The 15,118-nt window shown below is 35.1% G+C and overlaps 1 protein-coding gene across 5 annotated transcripts in view; it reads right to left on the bottom strand.

Annotated features, from left to right (window-relative positions):
• Positions 1 to 15,118, bottom strand: part of LOC114054137 (piezo-type mechanosensitive ion channel component 2) — a 527,965-nt gene that overhangs the window by 251,879 nt on the left and 260,968 nt on the right. For all 5 annotated transcript variants that reach the window (XM_027877280.1, XM_027877282.1, XM_027877281.1 and 2 more), the window contains exon 4: positions 3,657 to 3,699. In XM_027877280.1, the coding sequence (XP_027733081.1) occupies positions 3,657 to 3,699 (43 nt within the window). The remainder of the gene's footprint in view (positions 1 to 3,656; positions 3,700 to 15,118) is intronic.

Genomic DNA, 15,118 nt, shown 5'->3' with positions numbered 1-15,118 from the left:
TAAAACTGTATATTATTTGGAAGGCAATGAGGTGAGACAAAGAAGTGGTGCTCAGATCAAGTGAGTTTAGTTCTGTTCTCAGGTATGAAACATATTACTTGCATAACACAGACCAGTCCATTTAGCCTCTCTGAACTTGTTTGCCCATCTGTAAAATAGGAAAAATAATATTTGTACTACTTACCTCATAGGGTAGTTGTGAAGAAAACACTTTGTAAACCTTAAAACACTACATAAATGTGTTATTATTATTTTCACCATAGACCTATCTGGAAAGTAACTTATTTCAGTGAAAAACAGCTTATTTAGAAAGAATAAGTCAGTCCAAACCATTGGCTGGTAACATGCAGCAAAGACCCTTAGGGAATTTTCTCTAGAGATTTGTTCATGTGTGTCTTATAAACTATGTGAATGAGAAGTATAGGGATTAGTTCTCTATTTCCACTGGGAAAAAGAACACATTTTAAAGTATTTGTAATTTCTACCATATGCCCCTGGGCACTAACTGAATCAATACACACAAAAGTGGGTTTTTCAGTATGGTTCTGAAGAATAATTGGATACAATTAGCCCTTTGAATCAGATTTTTTTTAAAGCTGCTGTTACAACTATACCAATTACAATACAAGGGAATTTCAATATTGGGCCCCTAAGATTTTTCTGGGGAGATCAGTTTAATATGTTACTCATCAGATTACAAGGGCAAATTGTTTAAAGATTATATCGATCTTGCTTTACCTTTGCTGATGTAACCATGGTTCAGTCAATTTGTCTTTTCAGGAGATACTGGTGTAGAAAGATGCTTTTAGCTAAGACTGGCATGGTGTCAGCCTTTCATTTATTACATACAAGACCTGAAGTTTTTAATCACAGGATAGGAGTTCAATATGAAGATCAACTTTACTATAACAAAGCAATAACCATAAAATAAAAAAATATGTCTCTGCTGGGATAAGATTCACTTTTTATAGCAGCTTGGTGCTGCTTTAAATTAAAAGCAAGATGATTGCATTAGGATCAGAATTAAAGCAAACTACTTTAAGGAAGGGCTGCCAAGCAGGAAGGAAAAAGCAGACCTGAGTTTAATTCTTGTCTTAGGTATTTAGTAGTTGTGTGGCCCTGGGCAAGTCATTTAGCCTCTCTGAAGTTCAGTTTCCTCATATGTAAAATGAAGATGATAGTAGAACTTGTTTCATATGGTCATTATGAGGAGAACATATATAAAGTGCTGTCCAAGCCTTAAAGAATCATATAAATTCTATTACTAAAATAATGTTTTATTTTGTTCTTAGACATAAAGAAAAATATGTTTTCTAAATTTAATCCTGAAGTCACATTAGAAAATAAAATAGACTTTAAAAATATTCATTAATTTTCATTTCAGTCATTCAGTATGTATGTATTTATTAAGTACCTACTATATGTCAAACACTTTACTAGAGATAGATAAAAGTAAAAAAGTCCCTACCCTCAAAGAATTTAAATTCTAATAGACAAAACAACACACACATACACGTATGAAGAAAATATTCAAATGACTATAAGATAGTATGGGGAAGGAGGGCCCTCGTAGATGAGAGGATGAAGAAAGCATTCATGCAGAAGCTGCCACCTAAGCTAGTCTTCAGGAGGGGGTACCATGAATAGGGAATACCAAGCAGGACCAGAAAGGGAGGAAGGAGCCAGGTTTTGAAGAAATTTAAATGCTAAACAGTAGAGTTTATATTTGACCTTAGAGATAATAACCACTGGAGTTTATTGAGTGGGGTGTGATCAGGTTGTCACTTTCACAGCTCTCTGGAGGAAGAATGGTGGTGCCCTTGACAGTAATAAACAATTTGAAATGAGCGAGGAAGACTATGAATGCTACTGTAATTGAAGCCATTTTAATTGGGCTTCCACTGAAGCCTGGGGCTGCGATATTGGGGAGGGAGATACGACTTCTATCTCCAGATCTGACTAATTTGACTCCAGATTGAGAGAATGCTGAGGCTATACTCTAGGTCTTTGTGAGTGGTGGAATTGGTACCAAAGCCAGGAAGAGAAAGCAACGTGGCTTTAGACACTCTCTTGGAGACATACCATAAAGTCTTAAGCTTCAGACATTTAGGGGAAGCCAGCTCTTCAACTTGCCCTGATTTCTAGCTTGCCTCCTTAGAAACTTTAGGGCTCCTCCTTGGGTGAAATCAAGGCCTCTTTCTTAGTTTGAGCTGAGATATCTCATTCCAACTGGAAGACTTATTCCCTTTTAAATATTTTCTGGCTTATTCTAATCTGTAAAACTCTGTTTGATGCTTTCTTGGATCAATGAGGTTACTCTATTTGCTATTTGTGATAGTCTTTTGTACAACCAGTTTGGTGCAAAGGAACCAAGTTGGTGTGTAAGCTAAGGAAGGGATAGGAACCAGAAAAGTAGCTTTTGTTAAGAACAAGACTGGTACCCCTAGACTAGCAATATTCTTTTTGGTGGGGGAAGCTAGAAAGATCTGTCAAGCTCAAAACTCATTATCAAGGAATGACCAAGTCTCAGCTTCTCTTGTTCCCCTCAAGGTAGATATTATAGACTCCCCTGGAGAAGCATGGGCCAGAATCCAAAGATATGCATTCATGCCATCCTTAAGCTGCACATTTATGCTTTTAGACAATGCATGTGGACACATACAAATCTTACACTATGAACCTATTCCTCATATTTCAACATGGAGCATCTTCGAATAAATAGGTCTTCACAAAGACCTATGAATAGAGAGGAAGAATGGTTTTAGTGAAAATGAATAGAAGGTAAAAACCAATAGGAATAAAATTCATGGAAGAAGGAGGAAATGAAAGAGAATTCATATTTTGAGAATTTAAGATACTGGAAGTTTCACTATGGAAAGAGTTCAAAATTTTACCCCTAGAGGTAAGTTAGATAGATCAGGGTAATTATTAGCAAGATTATTGCAGTTTATAGAGGTGAGCAAATAAACATCAAAAATCTTAAATAACCTATAATGTCTTTATGTTTTACTTTAAACAAATCATTTCTTAATTCTATCTCCTCCCATTTTGTGAATTATATTAAACTACTATTTTATTCTCTCATTTGGATGTAAATCATTATTAGTCTCTTATAGGTGGGTATATGGTATGGCGGATAAGATATTGGAGGTATTTGGAGTCAAGGCAAGTCCTGACTTAAACACCTATTTGTTGTGAGATCATGGGTAAGTCATTTAATGTCTCAGCTCCTCAGACAAGTTACCAAGACTATATAAGACAAATTATATTAGTGGAATAAATTTCCATGTGGAGGGTTACTTTCAACATTGAGATTACTGGGTATGGAAGGAAGGAAAAGGAAGGAAGGAAGAAAAGAAAGAAAGAAAGAAAGAAAGAAAGAAAGAAAGAAAGAAAGAAAGAAAGAAAGAAAGAAAGAAAGAAAGAAAGAAAGAAAGAAAGAGAGAGAGAAAGAAAGGACAGAAGGAGGGAGGAAGGGAGGGAAGGAAAGAAGGAAGAGGAAGGGAGAGAGGAAGAAAGAAAATGTGGCCCAAATCATCTACATAGGAAAGTTTTGCTCCCATGTAACAGATTTTATTTTTTGTCTAATTGACCAAATCAGTTCTTGCATCACTCTTAAAACTTTGAAGTGGATACATCATAAATGCACTGGTTACCTTTCAAAGCCAATCTGACGAAATGTCTTCTCCCATGTTGAGCCTAGGAAAAAAAAAGAAGAAAAACTGATTTAAGCACCTCAGATATTCAGTTTTCATCTGTTTTCTACATCCATGTTGGATATTTCATTTTGTTTTTTAGTCCAATAAAGAGATAATTAAGCCCTTATGACATACTTTAATTAGTCTGCCCATTTGTATAACAATATTAGTTGTTAAAGATTTGAGGAACAGTTATAATTATTTAAAAATGCTATTCAAATAAGTTTAAAATCTTTTTGAAATAATGGTAGATTGAATAACAGAAGATTAAATATAATGTGATAATAATATTGTGATCTTTAAAAAAATTGAAATGATTTCATGTCTGAGTTTCTACCAGAAGCTTCTTATTCTAAAATGCAATGTGACATGTGACATAAAATCATGTAAAAAAAAAACAAAACACTACCATGTTATGTCTCTCTACCTTGTTTTCCCTGATGCAAAGCAGTTGGCTACTTTCAAAATTATCCATAAATCTAATTATGACCCTAGCAGTGTAACATGATCCTAATTATTTTGTAAAAAAAAATAATAAAAAACACTGAAAATGCAAACTATAAACTATATAACTGAGTTCTTTAAGTTTTAATTTTAAATTTAATGTAACTGGTGATATATTTAATGACTGATGTCAATTAAAAGCTGGGAATATTCTTTGACATCTCAATATGATCCAGTTTACTTTACTACTTCAATTATTTTAATATTTCAGGTTTGCCCAATTTCTTCAGTATTGCTACTTCCTCCACTAATACTACCCCTTCTATATATGAAGAGATGATTTTCATGAGAGGATGAAGTCAAAACAACTGATTAACTGATAGTCAGTTCTCTGATGATGTTGAATTCTTTTGAAATTAGTTAGACTGCTCCTCAAATATGCAATACAGAGGCCTTCTCTGGGCCCTTACTCAAAGAATTTCCAACTTCTTAGGAATTATTAAGGATATTCTCTGATGAAATAGCTTTTAAGAACACAAGGACACCTCAATATTGGAATAGAATTCCAGCAGTGAGGACTCCTTTATTTCACTGATATTAAGTAATGATAATGCTCATTTTTTAGGCTTACTATTCTGAATCAGATGTTTTCCAGAGGCAATGGTTATGTTTCAAAGAGCATTAATCTTTCTATCTCTATGCCTTTTTATAGGTGACTGCCCCCACCCTCTGCCTCATAGAATCTTTACCTTCCTTTGGTTTACTTCAGTGAAAACTACCTATATTCCAAGACTTTCATGATTTCCTGCCCTCCCAATTGTTAGTGCTTTTACCCATTTGAATTTGTTTGCATTACATGGTATTTGCTATCTATATTCATGTTGCAGCCCCCTAGTAGAAGGTAAACTTCTTAAAGGCAAGGAATTTTCATTATTTTTACCTTGACAACTCTAGAGCCTAACACAGTGCTACATGTCTTAGAAGGTACTTAAAATATCACAACTGAATTTATCGGCAGTATGTCAAAATCAATAGCACAAGAATCAATGCTATGTTTTAATGCATCTACTGTGTTTTTTTTTAACCATTGGAAGATAAAGCTAATTCTTTATAATATGAACTGACTGTATGACTACTTAGAATTTGGCAAAATTATTTTTTCTAAAGTTCACCTTAATATGAATGTTCAGGTTTGAGAGATGACAAAATTCAATAAAATTGACATTTATGTTAAAATATGGCATAACATAAACCTGTGTGTTTAAGGGTGGAAATAGTGATTCAGTAACATTTCACCAGTTGAAATGTGATTAAGGAAATCATGCAGACTTCTGCATTGTATTAATACAATGTTACCTATTTAATAATTTTACTAGATTGGCACTTTCTCTCTATACACCCAGATGGCACGGCTGGATAGGAAATGAGTTCATATTACTTGTTCACTTTTTAAAGCTCTGGGCCCTGAAGAGATAGAAAGAGGAATAATACTAGCACCAGGTCTCTGCACTAATCATTCTATCAAGTGGGAATTTGCCTTTGTTTCACGCTTTGGATATGTCTTTCCTACAAATCTTTCTGATTTTTCTAATCACTTAGTGACTCCCGGGCACTATGATTCGCTAGAAAAAATGGAGAGTATGAAGTGGGGTAAGGAAATACTAGGACTGGGGAGGGTTATTCTTCTGGTTCTGGTGCTTTATGGGCAGATTCAATTAGCTTTTAAGGCATTTTCTCTGGGTATCCTTTGAAGAACAATTCACAGAATTACAGAATAATAAGGATGACCTCAGAGGTCACAATAAAAATGGCCATTTAGATAGTAATTTAAATTTGGTAAAGTATGATATATCATTTGATCCTTACAACTGCATATGGAAGGTATTGTCATTTCACAGATGAGTAAAATGAGGTTCAGAGAAACTTACTAATAGACACACAACTAACAGCTGTCAGAGACAGAGTTTGAATACAGACTTCCTACCCAAGTCCAGCACTCTATCTGGACTACAACTACACCATGTTACCTTTCATTAATCTAACCCATATCTAAATAAGAATTCTCTGTACAAAGTAACTGACAAGTGGCAATCCAGTTTTTTTTTCTCTTGAAGAATGAATCCTTATTAAAGAGAACCCACTACCTCTCATTCTTCTTCTAAAGGGATCTAATTCTACTGATACTGCCATCTTCTAAAACCCCCAAGGGTGTTGTTTTTAAACTGCTACTCCATATAGCTACATCTCTTCTATATCCAAAATAGAATTTCTGAACACAAGTCTAAAATTACATTTATCTACTTGAATTTAATTTTATTAGGATTAGTCAATGCTGTGGTCTATCAAGATTTTTTGGATACTCTATTATCCATCAGGTTTTCTAATTCTGTATCCTCTGAAAACATGTCTACCATCTATGTCTTTATCTTAGTCACTGACAAAATTGTTAAAAAGCATGGAGCCAAGCACAGATCCACAAACTACTTTACTATGGCCTTCCTACTAAACTGACATTGAACTATTAATACTACTCTTGGAACTGGTCAATCATTTCCAAGTATACTTGATCTTACTATGATCTGATCTACCTCTCTTTTCCAAATCTACAAGGATACCCTGAATGACTTTCTCAAATGCTTATCTGACATCTATATAAACCAAATCTATAGCCTTCCTCTGACAGTCTAGTGACACTGTCAAAAAAGTAAATCATTTGTTCTTGATGAAGCCATGCTGGCTTTTTGTGGCCACAGCTTCCCTTCCAAAATATTCCTTAACTATCTCTTCAATAATATATTGATAACTTTGTAAGAAATCAAAGTCAATCTCATTGGCTTATAGTTTGCACATTTTACCCTCTTTCCATTTTTTGAACTTGAGAAAAAATTTGTAAAATTTTCTGATCCTGAGGTACCCCTACCATTCCCCAGGATCTTTTAAAGATTATTTCTAATGGCTCAGCAATCACAGCATCCAATTCAATACCCTGGGTTGTAGTTCAATTGAGTCTGGTGATGTGAACTCAAAAAGAACATGTATTTCTTTTTTTTAATCTCTCTCTCTCTTTTTCTTGAGATTCAACTTTTAAAAACCATTTCCCTGACTTTTCTAGTTAAAAAATTCTTCTACCAAAGAAAACTGAAGCAAAACAACCATTTAGCCTTTTGTCCATCTCCTGCTATCATGATTTCAGCTAAACTGAACAATAGTCATTCCCTTCTTCTATTCTCCTTGTTTCTCCATCATAGAAATCCATTTTTGGATTGAAAAATAACATTTCCTGTCAGCCTCAGCTTATTCTGAGCTTTAGTGCCCCATAATTCTTCTTACAGGAATATTTCGTAATTTGGTGTTGTTCTTGCATGGCCTGCTCTTTCTTGATGGCTTTTTAAGTTTCTAGGTGAACTCTTTGTGCATCCTCATTGGTTTATGCTAACAACTTCTTTTCTTTTTATTTTGAATTGTTTCTAGTTTTTAACTCAAAATTTCACTTTTGATAGCTTCTCATCCATGCAGGATTTTAGTTTATGGAATGCCACATGTATCTATTCATTTTCTAAATCCTTTTAAATCTGCTCTTCAAAAATCTAGGGTGCAAATCGAATTGTGTTTGGCTTTTTTCTCCTTTATCACAAATTTTAAGAGATATGGACACTCACCCTCTAAAGGGTCCATATTATTTGGATTTAAAAAAACCTATTCTTTTTTATTCATAAAAATAAGATCCAGAATAACAGTTCCCTTTGATGGTTTCTTCAATTTTTTGGAGGATGAAATTATCAGTAGGATGAGTTAAGAAAGTATCTGCTATTGCTTTGGGTTAATAGACAGAGTTCCAGCAAATACTGGGATAATTAGAGTCTCATAATTAGTATATCATGCTCCTGTACAAGGCTTATGAAATATTTCCCATCTTTTCATTTATATGTTCTACTTCTTTTGCCCAGGTGGTATTTATTATATTTCTATGAGAATATGGATGCTGTTTCTTCCTCCACTAAACAATAAGAATGTCTGGATATTCATACTTTGGCTAGGAATTAAATATTTTCATGACATATTTTTACCAAGTTAAAGCATATTTCAACTGACAAGCTTGCATACTGAAAAAAATGCATAGTATTAATAAAAGAGTGAGTTCTTTGCCTCTCAGTCTTCTGGCACCAACATTGCTTATTTTTTTTTAAGTAAACCTCCACCCTGATAGTCATCCAGCCTGGTAACCTCAATATACATTGACACATTCCCTCAAATTCAGTTGCATTTATTGGCATTACAAAGTTAGCACAACATAGTGAAAAAAGCTTTTACTACTAAGTGAGGAGAAATTCTGACTTTTTGTTTTTACAGACTACCTGCCTAACTTTGTGCAAGACTCTCTCTGGGACTTCATTTCTCCAGTAAGGGGGTTGGATGACAGAGGCCCCTTCAGACTCAAAATCTGTGACCTTATGATCTTACATCTTCCCTCCTCTCCACTCACATTGATACCACACTAGTTGAGGTTTTTATTATTAGTGACCTAGATTATCATAATAGTCTTAATTGGTTGCCTTATCCCATTTTTTCTCTCCTCTAATATGATTGCAAATGTTATCTTCCTATGGCACAGCTGTCACCACATCATTCTCTCCTGTTCAAAAATTTTCAGTGGCTTCCTAACTTCCCAGGCAAATGGGACTTGTCTAGTCTCAATCTCCCACCTTTGTGCAGTTGTACAAGCTATTCCCCAGGCTTAAAATGGAGAAGTCCAAGGAGAGTCCTAGTTCCTATATACACATGTATATACATTGGCAAGAAATGTATGATAGTCCTGGAAAGAATACTGGGAAGGCACAGTCAGGCAGATTATAAGAAAACTAAGAGAGAGCAATATGTAAAATAAACATCACTGGCAGAGGGCAAGAACATCTGAGGGCATCAGCAAAAGCCTCTTGAAGAAGAATATGGCATATAGGTCCTTAGATTGGGGCCAGTGCAAGACTGAGGGCCAGTTTACATTTTTCTGTCTCTAAAAGATGACCATGGTCAAAGATTTAATCAGCTCATGACCATACTACAATGCTTTGCTAGGCTGGTCCTTAGACAGCAGGCACAGTCTGTTTCTTGACTCATACTTGAAACCTTTCCAAATGTATAGAACTTGCCGAATCTTGTGCTCTGCTGACACAGTCTTTGAAAAGCCAAGGTCACCGCTTCGACAAAATGAGGCACCAAGAGAAGACAAGAGTCTAATAATTGGTTAAAATTACTGTTAATTTAGGCAACATATTAATCAAACACCAATTTTCAGCTGAATAATCAGGTTTTATAATCATCTCTTCATCATTGAGATCCATCAGAACGTGGGTTCATTCAATGTCTTGCTATACTGCTTCTCTGCTTTTCTAAAACTCAGAACAAATGCTAATGAATAACACCTTCTAGAACTGTTGGATGATGGCCAGCTTACCACTATAAAAATAAAAGATTTTTCGTTGACTGCCAGGGGTTGCCAGGTGGTTAAACATGCTGACTGGCACATGACACTGGTCACTAAACAGTCTTCATTGAAAACATCTGGAAATTTCTCAGGACCTACATCTGTTCTGCCAGAAGTTGTATTAACATCTTTTTATTATTTTTTTATTATTGAAGGAAAAATATTTGTACAACCAATCAAAGGAGCTACATTTTTACCACATGTTGAACTGCTCTGTCATATGAATAGGAGAGTCAGATTTTATTAGGGAAGAGCAATGGTTTCTTTTTCTCTCTTGCCTCTCTAAAGTGTTGTTTGGTTTTTATTGCTATCTTTTTATATCACCTATAGTTCCCCTTACATTCCTCTGTCTCTTCTCTCAAAATATCAGTCTTTATTACAAAGAAATTTGTTTAAACTAGAAGAAAAAAATCAGCAAACCAATTAAAACAGCAAAATAACATAATAATATATGCACTGTTCCATACTCAGAGACCCCACTCCTACTCCCTCCACTAGTAAAGGAGTGAGGGGAAGCATTCTTGGAAAAACTAAGGTGCTTTTGAGTTTTTCAGATTCACAGAATTTTAGAATTGAAAAGAGAATCAGCAGTTACTCAGTTACACACAAGCCTGCTCAGAATCCCTTCTATAACATTCCTGACAGATGGCTAGTCATCCTCTGCTTTAGGAGTGCCAGTGATGTGGAATTTCTTACCTTTGTAAATAGCTCTTCCACTTTCAGCCAGCTCTAATTTGTTGATCTGAGGAAGCTTTTTCCTCCTATTGAACTGAAATCTGCTTCTTTGGCACTTCTGTGCACTGCTCCTAGTTCTCTCCTCTTGCGCCCACTGAGAACATATTTAATCTCTCTTCACATGACAATCCTTCAAATATTTGATACCTCTCCTCTTCCCTCCCACCAAATTTCTCTTCTTCAGGCTAACATTCCCTCATTCTTGTTAGCTATCATTATATCACATGGTCTTTAGCCTTCTGACCATCCTAGTCACGGTTCTCCGGACACAATTCAAATTGTTAATGTTTAAAAAGACAATGCACAGGTGTTGTCAAAAGCAGAGTACAGGAAACCATCATTGCCTTCATTTTAGAAGTGAGCAATTTAACCAAGAATAGGTGCTTAAACTAACCACTGTCACTTCAGAAGTGAATTACTAGAACAGGGCAGGTCAATTTGTTATCATAGGACCTTATGCAACTCTTCAGAAAGTCCTGTGCCCTCCTTCAAACAAACATGAAGAAAAATGAAGCTGGCTATTATGAATTTTATTGGTACTACAACAACACTGGTATTGTGGTAGCAAAAGTACCAATTTTTTCTTTGGAAGATTTAAAGCAATATAAATAGATGAATAAAATAAACATTTGTCAGTTCAGTCAGTATAAGAAAAAGATGTTCCAAAAGTCTTAGTGAATTTCTAGGAAACTACTGTAATAGTCCAGGTAAGAGGTGACATGAGCCCAAAATAGGGTTGTTATGATCATCTATGGGGACAGATATTAAATATTGCGAAGCCAGAATAAACAAAGACTTGGAATTTAGCAAGGGACTTCAGTTGGAGGCTATTCTCAATGAATCATCAGAAGCCCTGCAGAATTCTTCTCTGGTATGAATACTTCCTTGTCTAATTCACAGCTTCAACTTCCAAACTTGTCTCTTGTTTTACACATGTCATATAGAAGATCCACTTCCTACAATTAGTCTTCTCCTTCTTCCTCTCCCTCTCTTTCTTCTCTCTGGGGTTTACAGGCTAGATTTCTTTCTCAAAGACCAAGCCTTAAACCCAATTCATTCTGGAGCTCAAAGATTGGACAATAGGTCCCTGCCCAAGCCTCAGAGTGAATTTAAATAGTAACTGTTTCTCTTTTGGCCAGCAACCCTGAGGGTCTTCCTCTCCCAGTTTGATTTTTTTTTATTAAATGGGTCATCCCTTTACTCACTTCTTAAAGAGGCCCATTCATTGACACCTCACACAAAGTGAGAACATGAAAAGACCTTAGCTTAAGAAGGCTAGGGTCTCTCATTGCATCCTGTACCATCTCCAGTCATCCTGATGAATATCTTGCCACTGGACTCAGATGGCTTTGGAGGAGAAAATGAGGCTGGTGACCTTGCACAACCCTCCCTCACTCCAATCAAAGTCAATTGTAAGTCATGTCATCACCTCCTTGATGTCATGATCCTCTTCAAGAATGAAGGACAAACACAACAACAATAACACAACAACCTTTTGTTGTACTTACATAGGATTCCACATTTAAAAATGTCCGTTCAGGGTCTTAGTTTTCTTTTAACAAGGCTTATCCTCAAAATCAGGAGAGGAAGTCCTTATATTCTTTATGGGTTCTGACTAATATGTTTATTGAATAAGAGTTACAGGTTGTTCCTTCATTACATGCTATGGGATGACAAGAAACAAAGGAATAAATGAGACAGAATGAGAGAGATGGAGAGAGAAAGAGAGAGAAGAAGGAGGAGGAGGAGGAGGAGGAGAAGAAGAAGAAGAAGAAGAAGAAGAAAATGAAGGAGGAGGAGGAGAAGGAAGAGGAGGAAGAGGAACAGAGAGAAAGAGAATGAAAGAAGGAAAAAGAGATAGAGACAGAGAAAGAAGAGAGAAAAAGAGAGTGAGACAGAGAGTTGGACAATGCCACAAAAAATCTGTAGTGATAAGGGTTGGCTTTTCTTTTGTAGTAAATTCTACCTAAATTTAATTTACTTATTCATTGCCATACCAATCAAACTGCCAACAAATTATTTTATGGAGCTATAAAAAATAACAAAATTAATCTGGAAGAATAAAAGGCCAAGAATATCAAGGGAATAAATGACAAAAAAGTGGAGGAAGGTGACCTAGCAGTACCAGGTTTCAAACTATATTCCAAGGTGATAATCATCAAAACAATAGGGGTACTGGCTAAGAAATAGAGTGTTAGATCAGTGGGATAGATTAGGTACACAAAACACAATAGTAAATGACCATAGTAATTTAGTGTTTGATAAACCCAAAGATCCAGTCTTTGGGGGCAAGAACACACTATTTCTTTTGTTATCTGATTTGTTTTGGCCACACCCACTTTACATGAAGTAATTCTTTTCCTTTTAATTTTTTTTAACCAAAATTCATCTAATGTTCTTTTAAGAAAGAGAATGTACATTAAGACTAAACTTGGGAGTATTTTCATTTTTTTTATTTTGAATCCTGTGTGAAGAACTTGCCAAATATTATTACTAACATTCAGATTGTTATGATTTTAACCCTAAAAAAAGGCAAAAACAAAAAAAAAACCTGGCAGATATTAACTTGAATAGAATATCAGGAAATCATGTCATCTCTAATTGTGCCAAGAGAGCAAAGCTACTGTTCAGTTCTTCCAGGTCCCAAAGGGTGCATGTCTACAGAACAGAATTAGACCAAAAGAAATAAAAAGCATGGCTGGTTTAAATTGGTGGTTTAAAGTAAGTGGGAAGGTTATAATTATGCCATCCTAAAGTTATCTAATGAACTGTTTCTAGGTACTTCTCCTTTTGCCAACCAAGACATCATTTATTTTCTCTTACTATTTGGGGAAAGTGGTGCACATTCCATTTTGCTCATATGCAATGCCAGCCAGCAAGGCAGTGGAAGACGCATTTTTCAGAGGGGTGGCATTTTGTATATGCAAGGAAAACAGCTTTTATTTGTGACTTTTCAACATTCAAGAATCAAAGAATAGAAGTAGGAAGAGGCGGAATAGAACTCAGAGGCCACCTAAATCAACCTTGCCATTTTTGCAAATGAGGAAATTGAAGACTGGGGGGTCAAGTGACTTGGCCAAAATCATAAAGATTGTGAACATCAGAAGTAAAAGTTGAAACCATGCCCTTTGACCTCAGCAACTGACAGAGTTCTTTCCACTGCACCACAGACTACGTGGGGGCCCAGTACCTCTCCTAGAAAGGATCAAGTGGATGGAATAATTCATCCACTGGTGACTTTTAGTTCAAAGTAGTTTTTCCCTTAATAATGTTAGTTATTAAATAAACAATTAGGAAATAAAAATGAATTTCCAGAAGTGCTGAATTCAATTGTCATTTTCATTTTGTAGAAATAAAACCCCAAAATAATAGTAAGCAACATAATGGATAAGGAATGCCATGGCAGAGGAGAGAACCAAAAGCATTAGACTTGTAGGTGAGACTTCATTCCCACCTTGGTCCTATTTTCCCTGACATGGTAATAGACATATATCAGAAGACATTTTTATTTGTTTGTGTGAAAGCATAGACTTCCTGTCGAAAGAGTCTTGATAATTTCATCTTGCCCCCATGTAGCAATTAAATATGATGATTCTTTGGTTAATTTCACAAATAGAAATAGCATATTTTTATACAACTCATCATATTTTAGTCTTAAATAAAGGCTCAATTCCCCAATATATTTAATTGACTTCTTTCCAGGCTCAAAGTGTTACCTTCAGCAGAGTTTTATTGTAATAAAATGCATTGTTTTAAATGACTTTGATTTGTTTTCAGTAGGAATGAATGCTTTTATTATACTGCCTTAGACAATTTTCTTTTCGTTCTTTTCCTTTTACCTTTCTATCAAAAGGAGCCTCCAAGGAAATAGTGTCAGTGCTTTCAGAAAAACTGAATCAGGGAACAAATGAGAAACGAAAATTATTTAACTTTACCCCTTCCCTCATCCCCAGAGGTTTTCTTATATAAATTACAGGACCTGTATTTCAAGACAAAAGCTAATTCAGCATATTTAATTTATTGTTGGGCTTTCTCATTTTTACTGCATAAGCAAATTCCAAAGTGAGAACAAATAATGGACTGAATAGCTCAAAATTCAAGTGGGAAACTGTATGTATACGGTTCTTCCAACACCTTTTGAAAAATTTTATTAAAAATATACATTCATCAGAAGTTAGGAATAAAGAGATTACTTCTATACTAAATTTGTGTGTGTGTGTGTGTGTGTGTACACACACACACACACACATATATATATAATCACCTCTATCTTTGTTCCCCATAATAAACCATAAACTTTATGTTGAGGAATAGTCAACTTTTCATTTTTCAATGTAATAATAAAAGCTGGCATTTATTTAGTGCTTTAAGTATTGCAAAGTTTTATATATATGTATATATATATATATACTATGTATATATGTACACACACACACACACATATATGTGTATATATATGTGTGTATATATATATATATTATATATATATGGCATCCTATTTGATCCTCAAAATAGTCCTATGAGGACTATTATTATCCCTACTTTATGGATAAGGAAACTAAGAACAAGAGAGGTTAAGTGACTTGCCATGGTCACACAGTTTGGAAATATGAGGTAGAATTAGAATTCAGATCTTCCTGAGTCCCAATTCAATAATATATCCACTATACCTCCAGCTGTCTTCATGTATTATAGCATCAAAGAATAGAAAGGGTCCCCACAAGCTTTTCTAATGGGAGGGATACAAAAGTGATATAGA

The sequence above is a fragment of the Vombatus ursinus genome, unplaced genomic scaffold, assembly GCF_900497805.2.
Source record: "Vombatus ursinus unplaced genomic scaffold, bare-nosed wombat genome assembly UNPS02014812.1, whole genome shotgun sequence".
Taxonomy (NCBI): Eukaryota; Metazoa; Chordata; class Mammalia; order Diprotodontia; family Vombatidae; genus Vombatus; species Vombatus ursinus.
Note: the sequence above shows the minus strand (reverse complement) of the source record. Positions and strands in the feature narration are given on the sequence as shown.